Source organism: Neolamprologus brichardi, chromosome 14, assembly GCF_056152115.1.
Source record: "Neolamprologus brichardi isolate AB-2024 chromosome 14, ASM5615211v1, whole genome shotgun sequence".
NCBI lineage: Eukaryota > Metazoa > Chordata > Actinopteri > Cichliformes > Cichlidae > Neolamprologus > Neolamprologus brichardi.
In genome coordinates, this window is record NC_142117.1 from 26,079,335 (window position 1) to 26,103,300 (window position 23,966).

General features: G+C 37.9%; 2 protein-coding genes and 1 pseudogene across 2 annotated transcripts; all 3 read left to right on the forward strand.

The window, feature by feature from the left end:
* Positions 1-1,809: 1,809 nt before the first annotated feature.
* Positions 1,810-5,777, forward strand: LOC102782996 (extracellular calcium-sensing receptor-like). The gene is made up of 9 exons (XM_006808510.3): positions 1,810-1,919; positions 2,175-2,469; positions 2,627-2,713; positions 2,895-3,164; positions 3,465-3,671; positions 3,784-4,059; positions 4,313-4,540; positions 4,636-4,759; positions 4,864-5,777. The coding sequence occupies exons 1-9, from the start codon at positions 1,810-1,812 to the stop codon at positions 5,775-5,777; spliced, it is 2,511 nt and encodes an 836-aa protein (XP_006808573.3).
* Positions 5,778-12,794: 7,017 nt separating this feature from the next.
* Positions 12,795-13,737, forward strand: LOC148098919 (vomeronasal type-2 receptor 26-like; annotated as a pseudogene).
* A 3,435-nt stretch (positions 13,738-17,172) lies between these two features.
* Positions 17,173-21,282, forward strand: LOC102782414 (extracellular calcium-sensing receptor-like). Its single transcript, XM_035915692.2, has 9 exons — positions 17,173-17,315; positions 17,568-17,862; positions 18,148-18,234; positions 18,358-18,627; positions 18,849-19,058; positions 19,164-19,439; positions 19,836-20,063; positions 20,141-20,264; positions 20,372-21,282. Exons 1-9 carry the CDS (start codon positions 17,206-17,208, stop codon positions 21,280-21,282), a joined length of 2,511 nt encoding a protein of 836 aa, XP_035771585.2. The 5' UTR covers positions 17,173-17,205.
* Positions 21,283-23,966: the final 2,684 nt, after the last annotated feature.

A 23,966-nucleotide genomic window follows, 5' to 3' on the forward strand; every position in this document is an offset into this window, starting at 1 on the left:
TCAGTTTTGGCTGCTCCTTAGCTTGTTATGTAAACATCTACCATCTTCATGGTCAGAATTCTTCTAATGAATTCCACCCATGATTCTTTAAGTGCAGTGACCTCTTGTTTAATGTCTCTACTGGTATTATAATAGTTAACTGGTTGAATACTTCACAGCTTTTATCAAGCCCACTTATTATGGTCTACATCAATATATATCGATATAGATGACAGATATATATCTGTCAGTATAGGCTTTTCAAAGAAGAGAACCTATTGTCACAGAATTCACATATGCTTTGATTTTAGAAAAAGATGACTATATCAAAACGTGACTCATTTTCACCATTTTAAATGTAAAATTTCAGCAATGAAAAATGTTAATATTAAATGAAGACATCTCAACTTGAATGATTCCATTGCCACAAGAATGGCATTTACTTAGAATAACCCCTTTCTTTCTTAAGATATGGTTAGTCAGAGCACTCAGAGAGCACAACTCTCCGTGAAGGCCAAGGTCTATACTTGTTTTATGTTCTTTTTATTTTGCTGGTGTCTGACCTTTGACCTATGATTTGACTCATTACATATTAAATAGTTTAATTTCTTTACCACAGAACTGGTTTGTTGGTATATTTGGCTTGTATATTGATATTTTAAGATATATTCATGCAGTGGGTAATTTTGCAAAACATTGTGGCATCATTGTGATGCATTGGGTGTTGTATTTAAAAAAGTGTGTTGTAAAGTTTTTTTTTATCTGTGAAAAAATTTTCAAGAAACTCATTATTGTTTTCTTGAAAGTTTTTTCAAAGTCAATTCTATCCTCGGGCTCTAACAATGAAGAGTGAAGTCATGTCCCCCAATGCCTAGTATATCATTGTTAAGTTTGAAAATGTCCCTAAAAACTGACTGACAGACAAGCAAATGGAACCAGTTACATATCCCTTCCTGATAATTAAACCAAATATCGATCTAATGATAAAGGAAAATTGGCTGGTTCTTATAGTTCTAATAGTGCTTTCCTACTCTGAGCACTCAAAGCTCAGAGTGGTACAGAGACACAACATGCCTCTTCCATCTAAAGTTCACATTCATGCTCATTCATACTCCGGTGGATGCATCGGGGAGGAACTTGGGGTTAGTATCTTGCCCAAGGATATTTTGCAAGCACACTAAAACAGACAGGGATCAAATCAACCTTCCGATAAGTAGGTGATCTGTTCTACCTCCTGAGTGACATGCTCTACTAAAACAAATACCCGATAGTCAAATAGTCAAGTATAGTGATAGCACAAGTACATATATGTAGGTTTATTCATACAAATAGGATATACTCAAACAAAAGACCCTGCTAGGCTATTTGTCATTAAACACATCAAAAATGTATTTGAATATTAAGCAAGATTTACATTCATTTTCCAATTCCAAAAGTAGAAAATCTTTAAAGTACATTTTACAAAATATATGGTGCAGTGCTTTTATACATTTATTAATACAGCACAGCATTCAGATTATGTTTATATATTCATATTTATTTCGGTGTGGTGACATGTCTGCAGCCATACCCTTGAGAGTGCTGAAAAAAATTAAACAATGACGCAAAGCATGCTAAAGGGATAACACACCCCTCATATAAAGTAGAGAGACCTTATAAAAGAAACAATGATACTGAAGGTGGAGATCAGTTATGGGGGGCTTCCAGGTCACATATATTTTCACAGGTGTCTCTTTTGTCTTACTTTTTTTTCCTTTTTTCTTTTTATGCTTTGTGTCTTCTTCACTTTCTTTATCGTGTAAGTTAGAAAGAAAGTTTAATCTCAATGAAATGCACAAGCCTGGCGATGTGGTACTGGGTGGGTTGTTTGAGGTCCATTACACTTCTGTCTACCCAGAGAGAACATTTACCTCAGAGCCTCAACAGCCTCACTGCACTGGGTAAGTGTCACACAAATACGACATCAGCAGAGACATGTACAAATAATAACTATTGAAAATATTCATGACAGATCTAAATTATATACAAGATAACTTATCTATCTTAGCCTACATATGTCAAAATATTAATTACACTTCTTATTTTATATTAACATACACTCATTTTAGGGTTCATTTTGCATATCTCTGCTTGTTTTCATGTTTGCAGATCTCTTTTAGTGAACAATACTGACGTAACGTTTGCTTGTTTGTTAGCTTTGATATTGTAGGGTTCAGGAATGCAATGACTATGGCATTTGCTATTGAAGAGATCAACAAGAATTTAAATTTGCTACCTAATGTGACTCTTGGATACAGTCTTTATGACAACTGTGGTGCCCTTGTTGTTGCACTCAGCGGTGCCTTATCACTAGCCAGTGGCCAGGAGGAACAGTTTCTGCTTCAGGAGAACTGTTCAGGGATCCCTCCAGTCCTTGGGCTTGTTGGTGATCACTACTCAACATTTTCCATTGCTATTTCCAGTGTGCTAAGTTTATACAATATACCTATTGTAAGTTTTAAGTTTCATATTTTTATGCTTGCACTGTGCGTTTCATTTAAGTGTAGTATTGATCCCCTGCGGTACATTTTGGCGGTACTTATAATAGCATTTGGACTGGCTTTTACTTGTATGATGTGTTAATATGTCTCTTGTATATTTGTAATAGGTGAGTTATTTTGCCACATGCTCCTGCCTCAGTGATCGTCAGCGTTTTCCAACTTTTTTCAGAACCATCCCAAGTGATGCTTTCCAGGTAAAACATAATTACCAAGTTAAATGAAATATACCACAGTTTTGGGAAAGGACTTTGAAATTATTTCTAATGACTTTGATGTATTTGATGAATAAGATAAATTATAGAGGTTGCATTAATTGGTTTCAGATGTGTATTTATAATTTTTTAAAAATAATACACTCATCTCATATCCACTTAGGTGCGTGCTATGATTCAGATTCTAAAACACTTTGGCTGGACTTGGATAGGTCTTCTAGTCAGTGATGATGATTACGGACTCCATGTTGCCCAATCCTTCCAATCTGACCTGGCTAAATCTGGTGACGGTTGTCTGGCCTACTTAGAGATTTTGCCCTGGGACAGTGACCCAAGTGAACTGAAGAGGATTGTACATTTGATAAAGACATCGACAGCTCGTGTGGTCATAGTGTTTGCACATGAGATACACTTAATTCAATTAATGGAAGAGGTTGGAAATAAAAAATGTTCACATAGATAATTTTTATTGCAGCATTGTAACTTATTTGTCTAGACAAAAATTACTGCCATTGAAGGTAAAATAGGTAATCTAATAATTAGATTAAACTGCTAACATTAAAAAGCAGAAACATCACAATGAAACTTAATCACTTTTATGTTATCAAAATGCCCCAAATGTGCAAGAAAAATAAACATTGTTTATTTAACTAACTTCATATCAATAACTTGATAACTTAATAGCTATAGTGAGAACCTACATAAATTTTGTATTCTACATTTATTATCATAGGTAGCGAAGCAGAATGTGATAGGTCGCCAATGGATTGCAAGTGAAACATGGACAACAGCGTCAGTGCTCCAAACAGCCCACCTCACTCCGTACCTGCGTGGCACATTGGGCATTGCCATCCGCAGAGGCGAATTACCAGGGCTGAGGGAATTCCTGTTAAAAATACACCCAGACCAAAGTGACAATGGAAGATACAACAATAATTTGGTAATAATTCTGAAATAAATATAATTTGAAAGTATATCTAAAATGAATGAGAATGAGACATGAAATAAATAAACATTTTCTATTATCTCTAAATACTTTTATTCCATTACAGGTAAATCAGTTTTGGGAATTCACATTTCAGTGCAGATTTGCACCAGCTCCTGCGGGCTGGCTGGAAGCTGGAGGAGTGCTATGCACTGGGCAGGAGCATATTGAAAATGTGGACACTGAGTTTTTTGATCTTTCTAATCTCAGGCCTGACTACAATGTGTACAAGGCCGTGTATTCTCTCGCATATGCTCTTAATGACATGTTGCATTGCAAGCCAGGAACAGGACCCTTTAGAGGGCACAGCTGTGCTACTTTGCAAACAATGGAGCCATGGCAGGTATGGTATCAATTTATAAATTTTTGTTTGAAAAGCTACTGTGTCACTGAAGTTTTTGTTATTTAAAAAGGTCCATTATTCTATAAGGGTACTGATATGTTTGCAATGAATTTCCATTATTTTCTTTCCAAATTAAAAGAAATGGTAGAAGTAGTATTTTTTAAATAATTAAGAAAAATTAGATGAAACAACATTCTGAATTACAGTCTACCTTGATGCTGTTCCTTCTTTTTTTCCCATTAACCTTCATTAGCTCATACATTATTTACAAAATGTCAACTTCACCACTCCATTTGGTGATCAAGTATCCTTTGATGAAAACGGTGATGCATTGCCAATATATGATGTCATGAACTGGTTACACCTACCTGATGGGCAAATTAAAGTTCAGAATGTTGGTGAGGTTAAAAGGTCAGGCTTTAAAAGTGAAGAACTCACCATTGATGAAGATAAAATGTTCTGGAATTTTGAATCAGGAAAGGTTATTTCTACTTTTCTAAATAACTTCTTTTAGAAAAATACTGAGTGAAGTAGTGTATATTGAACCTTACATGTAATCAGTTTGTCTTTCTCTAGCCACCCCAATCAGTGTGTAGTGAGAGCTGTCTTCCAGGCACCCGGATGGCTAGAAACAAAGGACAACCAGAGTGCTGTTTTACTTGCATTCCATGTTCAAAGGGAAAAATCAGCAAAAACAACAGTGGGTATTTGTAATTCAAGGATATTTTAATTTTAATTTTGAGAAATTATACATAGTTATAAACAATTGATATCGTTGATTATATGCCTTCCCATTGTTGTCAGATTCCTTGGAGTGCATCAGTTGTCCAGAAGATTTTTGGTCAAACCCTCAGAATGACCACTGTGTTCCAAAGAAGACAGAGTTCCTGTCCTACCATGAGCCTCTGGGTATTTGTTTGACAACTGCCTCTTTGTTGGGCACATTTATCTGTGCAGTTGTTTTAGGGATCTTTTTCTATCATCGACGTACACCCATGGTACGTGCAAACAATTCAGAGCTGAGCTTCTTGCTCTTAGTATCACTAAAACTATGCTTCCTGTGTTCACTGTTATTCATCGGAAGACCCAGGGTATGGACATGCCAGCTGAGGCATGCAGCATTTGGCATCAGTTTTGTGCTTTGCGTCTCATGTATCCTGGTGAAAACCATGGTTGTTCTGGCTGTGTTCAAAGCCTCCAAGCCAGGAGGGGGAACCATTCTTAAGTGGTTTGGGTCGATGCAACAGAGAGGGACAGTTCTGGCTCTTACTTGTATTCAGGCAGGAATCTGTACTGCCTGGCTTGTCTCTTCCTCTCCAACTCCACATAAAAACATGCAATACCACAATGACAAGATAGTGTATGAGTGTGCAGTTGGGTCTACAATTGGCTTTGCAGTGTTACTGGGTTACATTGGTGTGCTGGCTATCCTTAGCTTTTTGCTAGCATTTCTAGCCAGGAATCTTCCAGATAATTTCAATGAGGCCCGACTCATTACATTCAGCATGCTAAGTTTCTGTGCCGTGTGGGTGGCCTTTGTCCCAGCTTATGTCAACTCTCCAGGTAAATATGCAGATGCAGTGGAAGTATTTGCCATTTTGGCTTCAAGTTTTGGGCTATTGGTGGCACTGTTTGGACCCAAATGTTACATAATTCTGCTGAAACCAGAGAGAAACACAAAGAAGGCAATCATGGGTCGGCTCACTATAAATGAATAGAATTAATACAATTTGGGTTATTTAAATTAATCACTTAATCAGTTGAATTCATTTCACATTTTGTCTCCAACAGTAATAATTTAAGGTCGCTAAAATCGTAAATCTTTTATCAAACAATAGTATGGCTAATAGATTTTTTTATGAGCATTATCATGGCAAAATGTTATCTTAGAGAAATCTTAACTTGCTGGATTGTTCGCCTCACCAGATCTTTTCCCCCTTCAAGTTGAAAGTTTTGGATCTCAACCAAAAGAATGCACAAGAAATGAATTTACAAATTCTAATATTCAAAAGAGTTGCAGCTGTAAGCTAAAGATATTCCATTCAGAGCAGATGATTTTTTGTGAATTTATCCTTAAAGGCTACCTGAGAAAACAAACAAACAAAACAAAAAAAAAAAAAAAAAAAAAGAATGCTGCCATTGTAAAAAACTGACCTAATTTGAGCTCCTACCTGCTCATGAAAGCAGACCAGGCCAGACACACACAGACACAGAAACAGAGACAGACGCAAACAGAAAACAGAAACTGACCATTTGCCTTAAATGTGTTGTAACATTTTGGTTGTCCTCAGTATTTTAATCTTAATATGGGTGTATTGTTTCTCACAATAAATCGATGTGATAAAATCTGTTTCTGCCTAGAGAACATGAATGTAAAGGGTGATATTCATATTAAGGTAGATAATTAATTAAAGCTCCTGTGCTTGTGTGTGTCTGTGCCTGTTGACAAATTCAGGTAGAGGTACTATTAAAAAAGCAATAATACATATGCTTTTTTCTTTATTGGGCAAAATTAGTAGGGGTTTCAGGGAGTGTAGAACACTGTCTAAACACCTAGGTAAACCAGGTCCAATAACGATGCAGAGTCACAGTAGACTAAACATCTACTGAATCTTAATCTATTGTTCACAGATATTCTGATGAAAACGTCAAATAAACAATGTAAAAAAACAATACAAAAATAGTTAGCATCTACACTCCTAACTCAAATTAACAATAAGTGGTACCATTGCGTCATGAATTAACCTGTCAATAAAATATTTCAGGTTTAATATCTAACATATTATGTAAAATAAACTAACTTTAGCCAATACTTCCATGATGCTTCAATGCAGATGAAAGCGAATTGTGTTCAGCACATACTTGACATGGCTGCTATGCTAATTCTCAAAACAGGAAGTGATGTCATCATATTATCATATTATAGTTAAATGATCCACCCCCACCCCTTATTTTACACAGAGTATAGCCTTTAAAGAATACAATTATCAAATTTGTTTAAAGTATCTTGGGTCTTATTCACAGCTAACTTAAAAGTATATGAATATATGAAACCAAAGGAATTGTACTTAAGGCTACGTTCACACTGCAGGTCTTAATGCTCAGTTCCGATTTTTTGATCAGATCCGAATTTTTTGTCTGCTTGTTCACACTACAAATAAAATGCGACAGCAAACACGCTCTAGTGTGAACGCTCAAAGCGGCCCGCATGCGCAAAAGAACACGTCACACACAACGCGCTCTGTTTAGACCCAGAGCAAACAGTATTGTTTGACTGATGGCCCTTAATATAAAGACTTCAGACTTTACGTTTCCCAATTTTTGCTTTAAGTTATTTTGTTATTTACATAATAATGTAGATAACCTAATAATTATCCATATTGCTGTTTTAGAGGAGCAGTGCTTCAAAGGATAGTTGCAGATTTCTGTCAGAATCTGCAGATTATACAGTACAAATAAAATGTTCACATTTCTCCAACGTTGTCTTCCCAACAGTTTCACTGACATCTACACTGGATGGCCAGCAAGGGCATAGATTTGGTTTTGGCATTGGTAGGGACCAAACCCTGCCCTGTTTCTTATTTTTGTCCTTTTTGTCTTTGCTTCTTGATAAAAAAAAAAAAAAAAAAGGATAAATATACTTGCCTACATATGCTATTCTACATGCTTTTAAACCATTTAAAATTACAATTCATAGTTTTATATGTGAATTATATAATGTTAAATTACTATTAAACAAATGACTGACTAAGAATTTTAGACTTTAGTTTACTTCAGCCATATTCCATATAAATCAGGTATCATACAAAAATAAAAATAGCTTCAAATAGAGTCATGACAATAAAAGAATATGACTTTAAGGACTTAACAGCATTACTTCAGTTATAGTACACCAACATCTCTGACACATTAGCACTAAGGGAACACTGAATGACCTGGTGGGTTTTGTCCATAAAACTACTCATCTAAGATTAACACAAAGTAAAAGATCTCTCAGAAAAATTATGCAACAGTTTAGGCACTATTGCTCCTATCAAATCAGTGGGCTGAGATTTTTTATTCCAAACTTGAACTACTGTTACAGCAACAGACATGGACTACTGGTGTCCCACACAACAACTCAATGTGGACTACGTGAAGCAGCCAAACACAGGCCTGCTCCTCTTGTTAACTGAGATAAACTGCTGGCATGTTTGTTTTACATCTATACTGTCCAGTCTCTCCTGGTGGACCTTAGCCATCTTTTTAGTCTTCTGAGAGCACTGAAGCTTCTTTCAGCCTCAGTACATGCATTTTATCCTCAGATTAAAATTATTATTATGTGCTTGATGTGCCTCACCTTTGGTCCTGGCTCTTCCCCTCTGACTGCACTAGGACATATTGCCACCTGATAAAATAACACATTGATTCATGCCATATAAAAAGTGAGACATGTCAATTCAGATTGTTTGTCAAATATACACTAATGAAACAATTTACATCAGCAGCCTAACAATTGTCATGATAATAAATACTAGTTAATCTATAGCACCAAAATCATCAGTCAGTCACCTGTGACTCGCCTCTTCACCTCTGTCTGAGCTACAACATGGGTCGCATAGGGTCAAAAAAAATCAGATTTGATGCGCTTTTGCCTGCAGTGTGAACGTAGCCTAAATCTTATGCATTCAGCTTGTCCTACGTCACGGTTTTCTTCCAAATATGTCTTTGCAAAAATTGCTAAAAAGCATTTGCAGCAACAAAAAGACAATATTCCAGAAACACGCTTTGCCAACTGATCAGCTGTTCATAACACTTCCTATGTTGGAATAAACGTCAGCACAATCTATCTGATGTTTGCCATTATCTGCCCGTAAACGGAAGGGATGTCATTTTCGCGGAAAACAAAGATATGCTGGTGGTTTTAAAATTAATGTTTGAGTTTATGCCTTTCTGTATAGTCTCTGGGAAACTTAGAACTCAAATTATATTGTTGGAAATTGTTTATTTTGATGCACATGCTGTTTTTTTTGTTTTTTTGTTTTTTTGCATATTCGCATTATAATATTTATTTTCGTTTTCCCTCCAGTATATAAAAATTGGTGTATCTCAAAAATAAAACTATAAAGACATTCAAAATGAATTTCCTGTGGTTGGAAACTATTTTGTGCAACTTCTTTGCATTTACAGTTTTGAGGGATAAACCTCTGAAATTTCTCTAACTAGAAATATATGTTAAAAAAACAAAATCAATTTTCAATTTTTTTGTAGTTTATTGCACATTTTTGCAATTTATGTAGCTAGTATGGACTTAATGCATACATATTATTAAAATTTGGGATATAATGTTTGAATTGATGTATATCAACTTGCGGACTTGGTTCTATGGTAGGTCTTAAAGGGTTAATATAGAAGGTTCTTGTACATTTATTCAGATTATGGTCTTAAATTTATTTATTTATTCATTTGCTCACTGTATGTCTCAATGATTTAACTGCAAGAATATTTCTCCCCCCTTTTACTGCACTTGTTAAAAAAAAAAACACAATTTTTTTTAAACTTTCTAACTCTCTAACCTGCATAGTCGCAAGTGAGTGTATGTTCAGTCATAGCATCTGCATCAATAAAAACTGATCTCAAATGAAATGTATTATAGGCCCTGCCCATCTGCTGTCTGCTCTGATAGGTTATTTACAAAACTGCATGTCAATAAGAAGGAATTGCAACGCCATGAAACCTAATGACTGGGCTGAGAAAAGGGGAAAAGCAGATAATAGTCATGTTGTCACTTGTACACGCCAATTTGCTCTTGTTCATTTTGTTATATTGTTACTTTTCTTTTACTGCAGCCTCTTTGTCTTCCTCCTCCTGCCAGTCACGTGGACAGTTTCATCTAAATAGCATTCAAAAAAGTGGAGATCTGATCCTAGGAGGACTGTTTGAAGTTCACTTCTTTTCAATCTTCCCTGACCTGTCATTTACCTCAGAGCCACAACAGCCTACTTGCTATGGGTAAGTATGGCAGTGAAACAGCAGAAAAGACTTTGGGAAATCACTGCCAACAGTGGCATTAAGAACAAATACACACATCTTGCAATATGAACTTTCTTTATTTTTGTCATTTAGCATGTTACTTTAATTGTTTCTGTTCTTTTCATTTGAGTAGTTGCAAAACGTGTATGGTTGCAAAATCTTTTGCAGGTATCCAGCTATATGTTTCAATAGCAGACTGTGTTTTTTTGTTAGTTTTGATGTTCTAGGATTTAGGCAGGCAAAAACCATGGCCTTTGCTATTGATGAAATCAACAGAAACTCCAACCTACTGCCAAATGTGACTCTGGGATTCACTCTTTATGATAACTGCGTTGAACTTGGAATTGGATTCCGTGCAGCATTGTCATTAGCCAGTGGTCAAGATGATCAAATTATATTACATAATACATGTGTTGGAAATCCTCCAGTCATAGGGATTGTGGGTGATTCATCCTCTACGCGTTCAATTGCCATCTCCACTGTCTTAGGTTTGTACAGCATACCTATGGTAAGTTTCCAGTTTAACCATGAAATATTATTTTTGGTTATATTTAATATAAATATATAGACCTAATTGTAAATTTAATGACCAGATTGAAGCTTAAAAAATGTAAGGAGGCAGTCAAGGCTTTGAATATTTCTACAATATACAGTCTGTATCTTTCACAGGTGAGTTATTTTGCCACATGTTCCTGTCTGAGTGACCGTAAAAAGTATCCATCCTTCTTTAGGACGATCCCAAGTGATGCTTTCCAGGTGAAAACCGATCAGCACAATTATAAACAGTCATCAGTAACTAATGAATAACTAAGTTTTGTCTTGTCTATGCATTCACGTTTTAATCTGTATTCACTTAGGTTCATGCTTTGATTCAGATTCTAAAACATTTCAAGTGGACTTGGGCAGGTCTGCTTGTCAGTGATGATGACTATGGACTCCATGCAGCAAGATCCTTCCAGTCTGAGTTAAGTCAGTCTGGTGAAGGTTGCCTGGCTTACACTGAAATTTTGTCCTTGCACAAAGAAACAGATGAACTCAGGAGGATTGTAAATGTGATGAAAAAATCCACAGCTCAAGTTGTCATTGTATTTGCACATGAGAGTCACATGATAAACCTTATGGAAGAGGTTTGGATTTAAAAGTGTTAAATCTTTACTAGCTATACAGATTTGCATCACTACACTGTGTAACAGATGCATTGTGTCTTTATATATTGATTGAGTAGAGAAAACTAGTAATGAAGAATTCATAATGTCACTAAATTAGTTGCTACTTACAATATGAGTTTATACATTTTGTCAAACATAATGCACAGGTGGTGAGGCAAAATGTAACAGGCCTACAGTGGATGGCCAGTGAAGCCTGGACAACTGCTGTTGTGCTCCAAACACCTCACCTCATGCCATACCTGGGTGGTACACTGGGCATCGCTATTCATCGAGGAGAAATAACAGGGCTCAGGGAATTCCTGTTACAAATACGTCCTGACTTGCATCACAACAATAGCTATGGAAATAGCATGGTGAGGGTTAAACCCTTTACTGTGGTATTTGCAGGAATTGCATATTTTATTATGTATAACATCTAAAATAGTTTTCATAATATTTCAGGTGAATGAATTTTGGGAATTCACATTTAAGTGCAGATTTGAACCAGCTCCAGCAGGCTGGGTAGAAGGGGGTGGTACATTATGCACTGGACAGGAAGATTTGGAAAATGTGAACAATGAGTTCTTGGACATTTCCGACCTCCGGCCTGAGTATAATGTGTACAAAGCTGTTTATGCTCTGGCATATTCCCTTGATGAGATGCTGCAATGCAAGCCTGGAAGAGGACCTTTCAGTGGGAACAGCTGTGCCACATTACAAACACTGGAGCCATGGCAGGTGTGATATCAGGTTACACTTTTTGTCTAAATTGATTGCTCTGTAATTACATTTAGAAAAGAATTTACCCTGTAAGGCAAAATGCAGTGCTATAAAATTAACTATGAAAAAGCTGGATTGAGGATTATATTTTCCCCTGAGCAAAAGTAGTGGTTACTGTAATTAGATCAGAGAACCCATTAATGGAATAAGTATGTCGCATTACTATAGGCCTTGTTTAAAAGCAATGAATTCCTATATTCAAATTTAATAGCTCTAATATCTGACTACTGAACAGCAGGGCCACAGTTTACATTGTTAAAAGTAATTTAATTCTTATACATCTGTTTTTAACAGCTTCTTTATTACTTGGAAAGGGTAAACTTCACCACTCCATTTGGTGATCAAGTGTCATTTGATGAGAATGGTGATGTGGTGCCAATTTACGATGTGATGAACTGGTTGTGGCTCCCTGATGGAAGCACTGAAGTTCAGAATGTTGGTGAGGTTAAGAGGTCAGCTTTCAAAGGTGGAGAACTCATACTTGATGAAGACAAAATCTTCTGGAACTTTAAATCCAGAAAGGTTTTTGTATGCTTTTATCTTTTCCAATATGTATATTTTTCATTTTTCTCATTTGGACAATATATGTAATTCTAGCAGGTAATATTAATTTTGTCTAACAGCCAGGTCGATCAGTATGCAGTGAGAACTGTCCTCCTGGTACCCACATGGTGAGACGGAAGGGAGAACCCAAATGCTGTTTTGACTGCATCCCTTGCTCCGAGGGAAAAATAAACAATAAGAGCAGTAAGTGCTTGTCTTTGCATATTTTATTTAATTTATATTAAATGTAAAATGCATTTCACCATCTTAGCTTCTATTGTCAGATTCTTTGGAGTGTACCAGTTGTCCAGAGAATTTTTGGTCAAACCCCCAGCGTGACCACTGTGTTCCCAAGAAGACAGAGTTTCTTTCCTACCATGAGCCTCTGGGATTTTGTTTAACAGCAACCTCTTTGCTGGGAACAATTATATGTGCTGTTGTTATAGGGATCTTTTTCTTCAATCGCAGAACACCTATAGTGCGTGCCAATAATTCAGAACTTAGTTTCCAGCTATTGCTGTCACTTAAGTTATGTTTCCTGTGTTCACTGCTGTTCATCGGACGACCCAGGCTTTGGACATGCCAACTCAGGCATGCAGCATTTGGGATCAGCTTTGTGCTGTGTGTCTCATGCATCCTAGTAAAAACCATGGTTGTTCTGGCTGTTTTCAAAGCCTCCAAGCCAGGAGGGGGAACCAGTCTGAAGTGGTTTGGTGCTATGCAGCAGAGAGGAACAATTCTGTTTCTTACATCTATTCAAGTAGTCATCTGCACTGCCTGGCTTGTTTCTGCTTCTCCTACTCCAAATAAAAACACCCAATACCACAATGATAAGATCATTTATGAGTGTTCAATTGGGTCTAGTGTTGGTTTTGGAGTGTTATTGGGTTATATTGGCATGCTGGCTTTCCTCAGTTTTTTAATTGCTTTCCTGGCAAGGAATCTCCCTGATAGTTTTAATGAGGCCAAGCTCATCACATTCAGCATGCTGATCTTCTGTGCTGTGTGGGTGACCTTTGTTCCTGCTTATATCAGCTCACCTGGAAACCATGCAGATGCAGTGGAGGTATTTGCGATCTTAGCCTCAAGCTTCGGCCTGTTAGTCGCACTGTTTGGGCCCAAATGTTACATCATCCTGTTGAGACCAGAGATGAACACAAAAAAAGTTATAATGGGCCGTGGCACTCAATCATAAAAAAACATTTTCCACATGCAATATAAAAATACACATGGTGAATATACATTTATATAAATATATTAAATAAAATATAAAAGTGAGAACATATAAAGAAAGTTTGGATTTCTCCTTTACTGTGTATGCTAGAATGTGCAAGCATTGACTCTATGACACTACATTGTTAAATTTAACTTTAGACATAATTTAGCTATATCTGTCAGGGTTCCTGGGTCATTGACCCAGTGTTTTAAGTTTGTTCAGGTTCTGTTTATTTTCCACATGTTCATGTTTTCTGTTTTACTGTGCCAGCTTTGTCTATGTGCATCATGTCTAGTTCTACTTCCTATGTGTTATTAATCAGATTATGTTTAGCTGTTTACTCATTGGTCTCTAATCATCATCAGTGTATTTAAGCCCTCAGTTTCTTCCTGTCCACTGTCTTGTCATTTTTGATTCCGTGAGTGTGTTCTCTGTTCAGCCAGCCAACCATTCAGCCAGTCAGGTAGTCCGTTTCATATTCTGTTCTCTCTATCCTTAAAATAAACATCATCTTCATTCCACACTAACCCGTGAGTCCTGCATTTGGGTTCTCTCTTCCTTCTCTCCACACCGCGATGCCTGACAGAATGACAAGACCCGTGGGGCGCGAAGACACGCAATGGACCCAGTGGACTCTGATTTAAAATACATAAAACAATATAATCAGAAAATAAGCATTAAGAATATATATTTATTATTATTATCTATTTTATTGAGACAGCTGTTGAACATAACAGTAGTATGCCTTTTTACACTTTCTTTGCTGTCACATTTTTAACTTATAAAAGAATATTCTTATACAAGAATATATATTTAAATCCTAACAACACTCTGAGATTTTGCAAGTTGTCCTTCTTAGAAATCATGGAGGGGTCTGAAATTCTAATTGTAGGTGCATTCCCACTGTGAGAGAGAGCATTTAAAATACAATTCAGGAAATCACATTGTATGATTTTTAAAGAATGTATTTGTATAGCACTGCTGCACATAGGTATTTAAACACCTGAGAAAATCAGTGTTAATATTTGATACAAAAGCCTTTGTTTGCAGTTACAGAGGTCAAACTTTTCTCGTACTTGACCAGTTTTGCACACACTGCAACAGGAATTATGGTCCAGTCCTCCACACAGATGTCCTCTAAATCTGTCACGTTGCTGAGCAACATGGAGTTTCAGCTCCCTCCAAAGATTTTCTATTGGATTTAGGTCTGGAAACTGGCTAGGCCACTCCAGAACCTTGATATGCTTCTTATAGAGCCACTCCTTGGTTATCCTGGCTGTGTGCTTCGGGTCATTGTCATGTTGGAAGACCCAGCCAGGACCCATCTTCAATGCTCTGACTGAGGGAAGGAGGTTGTTGCTCAAAATCTCACAATACATGACCCATTCATCCTCTCCTTAATACAGTGCTGTCGCCCAAAGCATGATGTTTCCACCCCCATGCTTCAAAGTAGGAATGGTGTTCTTGGAATGCAACTCATCTGTTTTCCTTCAAACATGGCGAGTGAAGATTATTCCAAAAAGTTCTATTTTGGTCTCATCTGACCACATGACTTTCTCCCATGCCTCTTCTAGATCATCCAGATGGTCACTGGCAAACTTCAGATGGGCCTGGATGATGTCTTGAGCAGGGGAACCTTCCCTGCAATGCATGATTTGAGACCATGATGGCGTAGTGTTCTACCGACAGTTACCTTTTAAACTGTGGTCCCAGCTCTCTTCATGTGGTCATCATTGGTCAGCTCCTCCTGTGTAGTTCTGGGCTGATTCCTCACCTTTCTTGTCATCAGTGATACTCCTTGAGGTGAAATCTTGCATGGAGCCCCAGCCTGACAGTCGTCTTTAGCCTCTTCCATTTTCTGACAATTGCTCTACTTTTTAAAGGCATAGAAACAGGTCTTTGAGAGCCAGAATTCTTGCTGATTGCCAGGTGTTCAAATACTTATTTGCAGCAGTGCTATATAAATAAATTCGTTAAAAATCACACAATGAGATTTCCTGAATTGTTTTTTTAAATGCGGTCTCTCACAGTGGCAATGCACCTACAATGTGAATTTCAGACCCCTCCATGATTTCTAAGTGGGAGAACTGACCTACTGACGCACACTCTGGTTTAACTGCTGTACTATGGAGGACAAGAGGAAACTGCAGCAGGTGGTGAGGATGGCAGAGTGGACTTCACTAATGTATCATATTTTTTGTCATGTCAAGTGTACAGCACTTTGTTTTCAACTGGGAGTTGTCTGAAAGTGCTATGTAACTTAACTGCTTGCTTGTTTACCACCCACCTGTCATGCCTGGTTAGCCTCTAACTCAGGGATGTCAAAATCATTTTACATTTTATAATGTGTAAAATTACAGAAAAGGTTCTGGTAGCTTAACGCCCAAAGTGTCCTGTATTTTTGACACATAACAGTTTTCTTTATTGATGTCTTTTTAAATCAAAATTTCTATATCAGAGAGATACAAACAGGAACCTATATAGAAACCTATCTATTACTTAATTACTTTGGTATAGTATGAATGGCTTCCGGGGAGGTTTTAATCAGTAGGAAAAGCTGTAAAACCAATAAAAAAATACTTTTAAAAGTCCATAAATGTATACATTTATGGACGACATATTTTCCAACCTTGACCAGTGGGCTGATTGGAATCTTTGCCAGGTTGATTATGGCCACCAAGTCTTACACTTGACACCCCTGGTTTAACTCATCCATCAGATGGGCTCAGGAAACAGAAACAAATACTTTTGCACAGTGAAATTTACTTAGTGTGTCATTCAAAAAAATAAATAAATAAAAACTAAAACCCTCTGCAAATCACCGGCTTGCTGCAATGGAGGGATTTGTATGATCCCGTGAACTCAGGGGCTATGCTATTTTATTGCCCACTGGTAGGGTTTCCCAAGGCAACCTAGTCCTGGGTGAGATGCCAGATGAAGACTGATTCAGTTGACCCCTATGATAGGAATCAAGGGATCAGTCTACCCTGCCTGGGCCCCACTCTGGAGCCAGGCCTGGGGAAGGCGCTTGAATGAGAATATCTGGTGTCTTAGTCTTGAGCCTTAGCACAAAGCACAAAAAAACTGTTTCTTTTGTTTTGTGTGTGCTACAAAACATTCCACACACACAACATGCTCATGTTACCTAAGCCTACCTGGATACAACAACAGTATATGACCAAATGTATTTGAGATCCACCCCTTTCTTCATCTTTTTCCCTGATGGGCGTTATAAAAGAATAGTCAACACAGCATGCTATTAAAAGGGAATGGGAAAGGAATAAAATGCCACAACTAGGCTCAGAAAACCAGAAAGCTGTCATGTGTTCATTTTTACAAACCAATTTGGTCCTGGTCATTTTATTGTATTCCTACTTCACTTATACTGTATCCTCTTCTCTGTTTCCCTCCTCGTGTCAGCTGCAGGGACAATTTCATCTAAATGGAATGAACAAGGTTGGAGATATCATTCTGGGTGGACTGTTTCCAGTCCACTTTTTCTCAAGTGTTCCTTATCCATCTTTTACCTCAGAGCCACAACAACCTACTTGCCATGGGTAAGTATGACAGGAAAATGGCACAAAAAATCCCCAGAACAACTTAATGCCAATATGTGGGTTAATGCATAAAATGCATAAATTCTATGCATTAGTGCATACATCAATAAGGCCTGTATATTGAATGGAGAATCTTCTTGATTTTTCAAATAAAATATCTCATAAATTATTATTCAGTTTTCTTAATTTTTTCATCAGTCATTTTGCAACATTTTTCCTGATATATTTTTTAATTTAAATTTATTTTGTTAGTTTCTATGTACAAGGATTTAGGCAGGCACAAACCATGGCATTTGCTATTGATGAAATCAACAGAAATGCCAACCTGTTACCTAATGTGACTCTGGGATACACTCTTTATGACAACTGTGTTGAACTTGGAATTGGATTCCGTGGAGCATTGTCATTAGCCGGTGGTCAAGAGGAGCAGATTATATCAAATGATACATGTACTGGAAATCCTCCTGTTCTAGGGATTGTGGGTGATTCTTCCTCTACACCTTCTATTGCCATCTCCAGTGTCTTAGGTTTATACAGAGTACCGATAGTAAGTTTTCAGTTTAACTATACCATATTATTGTTGTATGACTTTATATATTTTTTCAGTGTTTGTATATACTGACTTAAATGTAAATTTAATGACAATAACAATGTACAATATACAGTCTTTGTTTTTCACACGTAAGTTATTTTGCCACATTTTCCTGTTTGAGTGACAGTTATTGATTTTATTGTAAATTTAATGACAAGACCAATGTACGCAATACCCAGTTTAAAGGAGGCAGTAAAGACTTTGAATATTTCTAAAATATATTGTCTGTATCTTTCACAGGTGAGTTATTTTGCCACATGTTCTTGTTTGAGTGACCATCGAAAATATCCATCCTTCTTTAGGACAATCCCAAGTGATGCTTTCCAGGTAAAATTCAATCAGCAGAATTATTACAATTGCCAGTAGATGATGAGCGGCTAATCCACTAAAATTTTTCTTATTATCTATGCTCTCATGTTTTCTCATGTTTCTCATGTTGCTTTCACTTAGGTACGTGCTATAATTAAAATTCTAAAACATTTCGACTGGACTTGGGCAGGTCTGCTTATCAGTGATGATGATTATGGACGCCACGCTGCCAGATCCTTACAATTCGAGCTAAGTTTGTCTGGTGAAGGGTGCCTAGACTACATTGAAGTTTTACCCTGGGACAAAGACACGGATGAACTCAGGAGGATTGTGAATGTGATGAAAAAATCAACAGCTCGTGTGGTCATTGCCTTTGTACATGAGAGTCACATGATAAACCTTATGGAAGAGGTGAAGTTTAAAAGAAAACTTGATTATTTCTTGTTATAAAGATCTGTATCTATACACTGTGTAAAAGATGTATTATGTCTTTAATTGAATGACTACAGAAACGTAAAGAAACAATTTATAACATATAACAATTTATAGCAAATACCTAAGTTGGATGTTAATGTCACAAAAGTAGGGGATAGTTACATCACTTTTTGCATTCGGTAAAATATAATGCACAGGTAGTGAAGGAGAATGTAACAAGTCTACAGTGGATGGCCAGTGAAGGCTGGACAGCAACAGCTGGTGTGCTCCAAACACCTCAGTTCATGCCATACCTGGGTGGTACACTGGGCATTGCTATTCGTCGAGGAGAAATACCAGGGCTCAGAGAATTCCTATTACAAATACGTCCTGACCTACATCACAACAATAACAATGGAAATAGCATGGTGGGAGTTGAAATGTTACCGTGATGTTGACAAGAATTTCATTATGCCATGTTTTTTTAAATGGAAAAGAAAAAAGAAAAAACAGTTGTCAACAATATATTTCAGGTGAATCAGTTTTGGGAATTTACATTTCAGTGCAGATTTGCACCAGCTCCAGCAGGCTGGGTGGAAGGTGGAGGTGCATTATGCACTGGACAGGAAGATCTAGAAAATGTTAACACTGAGATCTTGGACATTTCCAACCTCCGGCCTGAGTACAATGTGTATAAAGCTGTTTATGCACTGGCATATTCCCTTGATGACATGCTGCAGTGCAACCCAGGAAGAGGGCCTTTCAGTGGGCAAAGCTGTGCCACTTTGCAATCACTGCAGCCATGGCAGGTGTGATATGAATTTACACACTATGTCAATTAGATATCAATCTATGAGTAAATTCTTTGCTCTGTAATTACTTTCAGAACAAAATTTACCTTGTATGACTAAAAGCAGGGTGATTAAATTAATTATGAAAAGGCTGAAGTGAGCTAAATGAGTTTTCAATATTTCTGAGTAAAAGAAGTGTTTAAAATATTTAGATCAGAGCACTTTAACAAGTATGCATGTAATGTATCATTATAGTTCTTGAAATTGTTAAAGATATTACATATTAAGGAGCCCTCTTTAATATAGAATTTGATTTTATTACGTTTATATGTATTCCATTTTGCTATCAAATACAGGGTGCCACTGTTTGGATTGTTAAAAATAATTTATTTCTTATGAATCCCTTTTTAACAGCTTCTTTATTACTTGGAAAGGGTAAATTTCACCACTCCATTTGGGGATCAAGTGTCATTTGATGAAAATGGTGATGTGGTGCCAATTTATGATGTGATGAACTGGTTGTGGCTCCCTGATGGAAGCACGAAAGTTCAGAATGTGGGTGAGGTTAAGAGTTCAGCTTTAAACGGTGAAGAACTCATACTTGATGAAGACAAGATTTTCTGGAACTTTATTACAAAAAAGGTTATGTGTTTTTCTGATTTTTATATTTTGTCAGTTGTACAGTATATTTATATGTAATATTTAATTTCATCCAATAGCCACCTCGATCAGTATGCAGTGAGAGCTGTCTTTCTGGTACCCACATGGTGAGAAAGAAGGGGGAACCCAAATGCTGTTTTGACTGCATCCCTTGTTCTGAGGGAAAAGTCACTAATGAGACCAGTAAGGTGTTTTGTTTTTTTTCAGCACAATATATTTATTTTCATTCATATTAAATATAGTATGCATTTCATCATCTTCTGCTTTCTTGATATTTCTCCTTTTGCCAGACTCCTTGGAGTGCACCAGTTGTCCAGAGGATTTTTGGTCAAACCCCCAGCATGACCACTGTATTCGTAAGAAGACAGAGTTTCTGTCCTACCATGAGCCTCTGGGTATTTGTCTGACAGCAACCTCACTGCTGGGCACATGTATATGTGCTGTTGTTCTAGGGATCTTTATCTACCATCACAGAACACCTATAGTACGTGCCAACAATTCAGAACTTAGTTTCCAGGTACTGCTGTCACTCAAATTGTGCTTTCTTTGTTCACTGCTGTTCATTGGACGACCCAGGCTGTGGACATGCCAACTCAGACATGCAGCATTTGGAATCAGCTTTGTGTTGTGTGTCTCATGCATCCTAGTAAAAACCATGGTTGTTCTGGCTGTGTTCAAAGCCTCCAAGCCAGGAGGGGGAGCCAGTCTGAAGTGGTTTGGTGTTATGCAGCAGAGAGGAACAGTTCTGTGCCTTACATCTATTCAGGCAGCCATCTGCACTACCTGGCTTGTTTCTTCCTCTCCAACTCCACATAAAAACACCCAATACCAAAATGATAAGATTGTTTATGAGTGTGCATTTGGGTCCACTGTGGGTTTTGCAGTGTTATTGGGTTATATTGGTGTGCTGGCTGTCCTCAGTTTTTTAATTGCATTCCTGGTGAGAAATCTCCCTGACAGTTTTAATGAGGCCAAGCTCATCACATTCAGCATGCTGATCTTCTGTGCTGTATGGGTGGCCTTTGTTCCTGTCTATATCAGCTCACCGGGAAATTATGCAGATGCAGTGGAGGTATTTGCTATCCTGGCCTCAAGTTTTGGACTCTTGATCACACTGTTTGGACCCAAATGTTACATAATCCTGTTGAGACCAGAACTGAACACGAAAAAAGCTATAATGGGTCGTGGCACTCAGTCATAAACATTTTTCCTCACAGATTAGAAAAGTAGCTTTACAGTATATTAGAAATGGGAAAGGCTTCAGAAGTTTCTGCCAACAAATAGAGATTTGGAAGAGGTGTAATTTAGTGGGGTTCAGTGAGTATGTCTGTGAAGGTTCTCAGTCATCCAGGTCATCGTAGTCTAAGGAGCTTGGAAAGGAAAGTGTCTGGACTTCTTTAAGTTGCTTGAAGACAGTTCACCTCTCATCCAAGAAGCCGCTTTTCTTTCCAAGCTCCTTAGGTTCAGTGAGTATTTTTCTATTGTACACACTGAGCATTTTCACTTAAAATCTTCTTAAATCATCTTAAAAGTCTTCATGTTTATCTTGAATACAAATAAACTACTCAGAAAATTAAGAGAACCCTTGAATGAACAAATGAATGTCGATGAATGAAATATTACTAAAGTTGACAGTCTTTACTTATATACATTGTGTAATTTATTAAGAACAAAATGAAGCTTTCAGTAAAAACCATAATCATCAATCCTTTAAAAGCTGGATTCAAAATCACACCAAAACACATGATCCCTCTGTCCATCCATCTGTCTATCCATCTATTCATCCATTTTCTTCCACTTATCTGGATCAGGTTGCAGGGGCAGTCATATCAGGAAATATGCCCAGACCTTCCTCCCTAAAGCCACCTCCTCTAGCTTATGCTGGGGAACACTTTATAGGCTAGAAGTATAATCTCTCCAGTGTGCTATCGGTCTCCCCAAGTGGCCTTCTTCTATGAGATGAGATGAGATGAGATGAGATAGTCTTTATTTGTCAGTTGCAGGTCTTTTGCCCACAACCGAGATAACAGACCTTGCTGACTGTACATACAATACAAACATCACATTGGGGAGACAGGTCAGGCCAGGTAGCGAGGAAAAAAACATCGAAATGTGCAACACAAAAGGATAATACAGGAATGCACAGGTATCAACACACCATAACACAATAAACACAGACAAGCAACATGGGAAAGTGTTCCAGTGTGTACATCTGATCTGGGACCGCTGCAATCTTCGACTGCGCCTCCAGCTGACACGATGTCCACATCATGGGGGAGGTAAGTGTTGGAGGTGGCGTTGGATAGGGAGGGTGATGCATCAGTGAGTGCTTATCAGTATCAGTATATGATACTGATAAGTGTGCGTGTCCATAGTTCAGCTGAGACAGTGTCCTTCGCCCCGCCAGGCTAAGTAAACAGTCTTCCAGCCAACCCAGGTGGCCTTGTAGGGAATGGGAAGGAACAGACTCAACACAGTCGTTATCAGGGAGTTTTTGTTCAGCTCCAGCCTTGAGCCCACAGCTGGCGCCGAAGGGGTAGCCACATTATGATGGTGATTTTTCTTTTGCAAACAACTCATGAGAATTTCAAGCTTTTTTTAACACTCCGGCAGTGTGATATGCCCAAAATACTTCATCTAGGAGGTGCCCAGGAGGCATCATTGCCAGATCCCCGAACCACCTCAACTGGCAGCTTTCAGTGTGGAGGAGTAATCACTCTATTCTGAATCCCTTTTGAATGGCTGAACTCCTCACCCTATCTCTAACGGAGAGGCCAGCCACCCTTTAGAGACAGCTCATTTCCATTGCTCCTTCCTCCTTACTCATGAACAAGACCCTGAGATACTCTCTCTTTTGGGACAGTAACTTGGACAGTAAAAGGATAAAGAGTTTGTCCAGCTCTTTATTGAGTAGGACAAAACCCCATTGTTCTTCCTAACCGTGTACCTGACGCTTGACTAAGAATAAAATTTCCTCTCCAGAACTTTGACATAGACCTTCCCAGGTAGGCTGAGGGTTAGGATAGGCTTATCCTCTGTAGTTTTAGCACACCCTCTGGTGCTCAGAAGGTCAAGATGAACCTCAAGGCAACACTCAGGGGCCCAGCCATCATTTATGTGTTTAAATACCTTAATGACCTTGCTCCTAGTGATTGGGAAGTTGTCCTCCTTGTCCCCAGATGCTGCTTTCTCTACACAAAAAAGTGTTTGTGGGTTTAAGAGGCCCAACATCCCACCCCCACTATGCACAGTGTGACTAGAACACCGCTTTCCCTTCTGAGTAATTTGACAGTTTTCTAGTTTGTGTCAAACAGAAAGTCTATGGTGCACCTAACTTATAATCTGTCCTTCTCCGTTAATACGACAACAGTTATCAAAAAAGCACATGAGCACCTCCACTCCCTCAGGAGACTCAGAAATGCAGGACTCTCCATACTTCATCTCACAACTTTTTACAGAGGCACCACTGAAAACATGCTGACAAAATACGCAGAGCTATCTCCATCATCACAGACTCCCACCACCCCTCTCATAGCCTGTTGTCCCTCCTGCTGTCTGGCAAGAGGTACAGGAGCATCAGCTGCAGAACAACCAGGATGCTGGATGGGTTCTTTGCACAAGTGTGAGAGTGATAAATGGATTGTGCCTCCTCCCCATACATTCAGCTATTTACACAGCTGTACTGTAAGATCTACAAGCGGACTTTGATGCCCCCTATTTGCACACAGATGGACACATACACATACACACACATGCAATATACTCCTCAGATAGACCCACTAGTTGATTTAATTTTCCCCTTCTGTGAAAGGACTGCTGCTACCTGAATGAGTGTGACTATTTAGACTTGAGTTTGTTTTAGAATTTAGATTTTATGTTATTTAT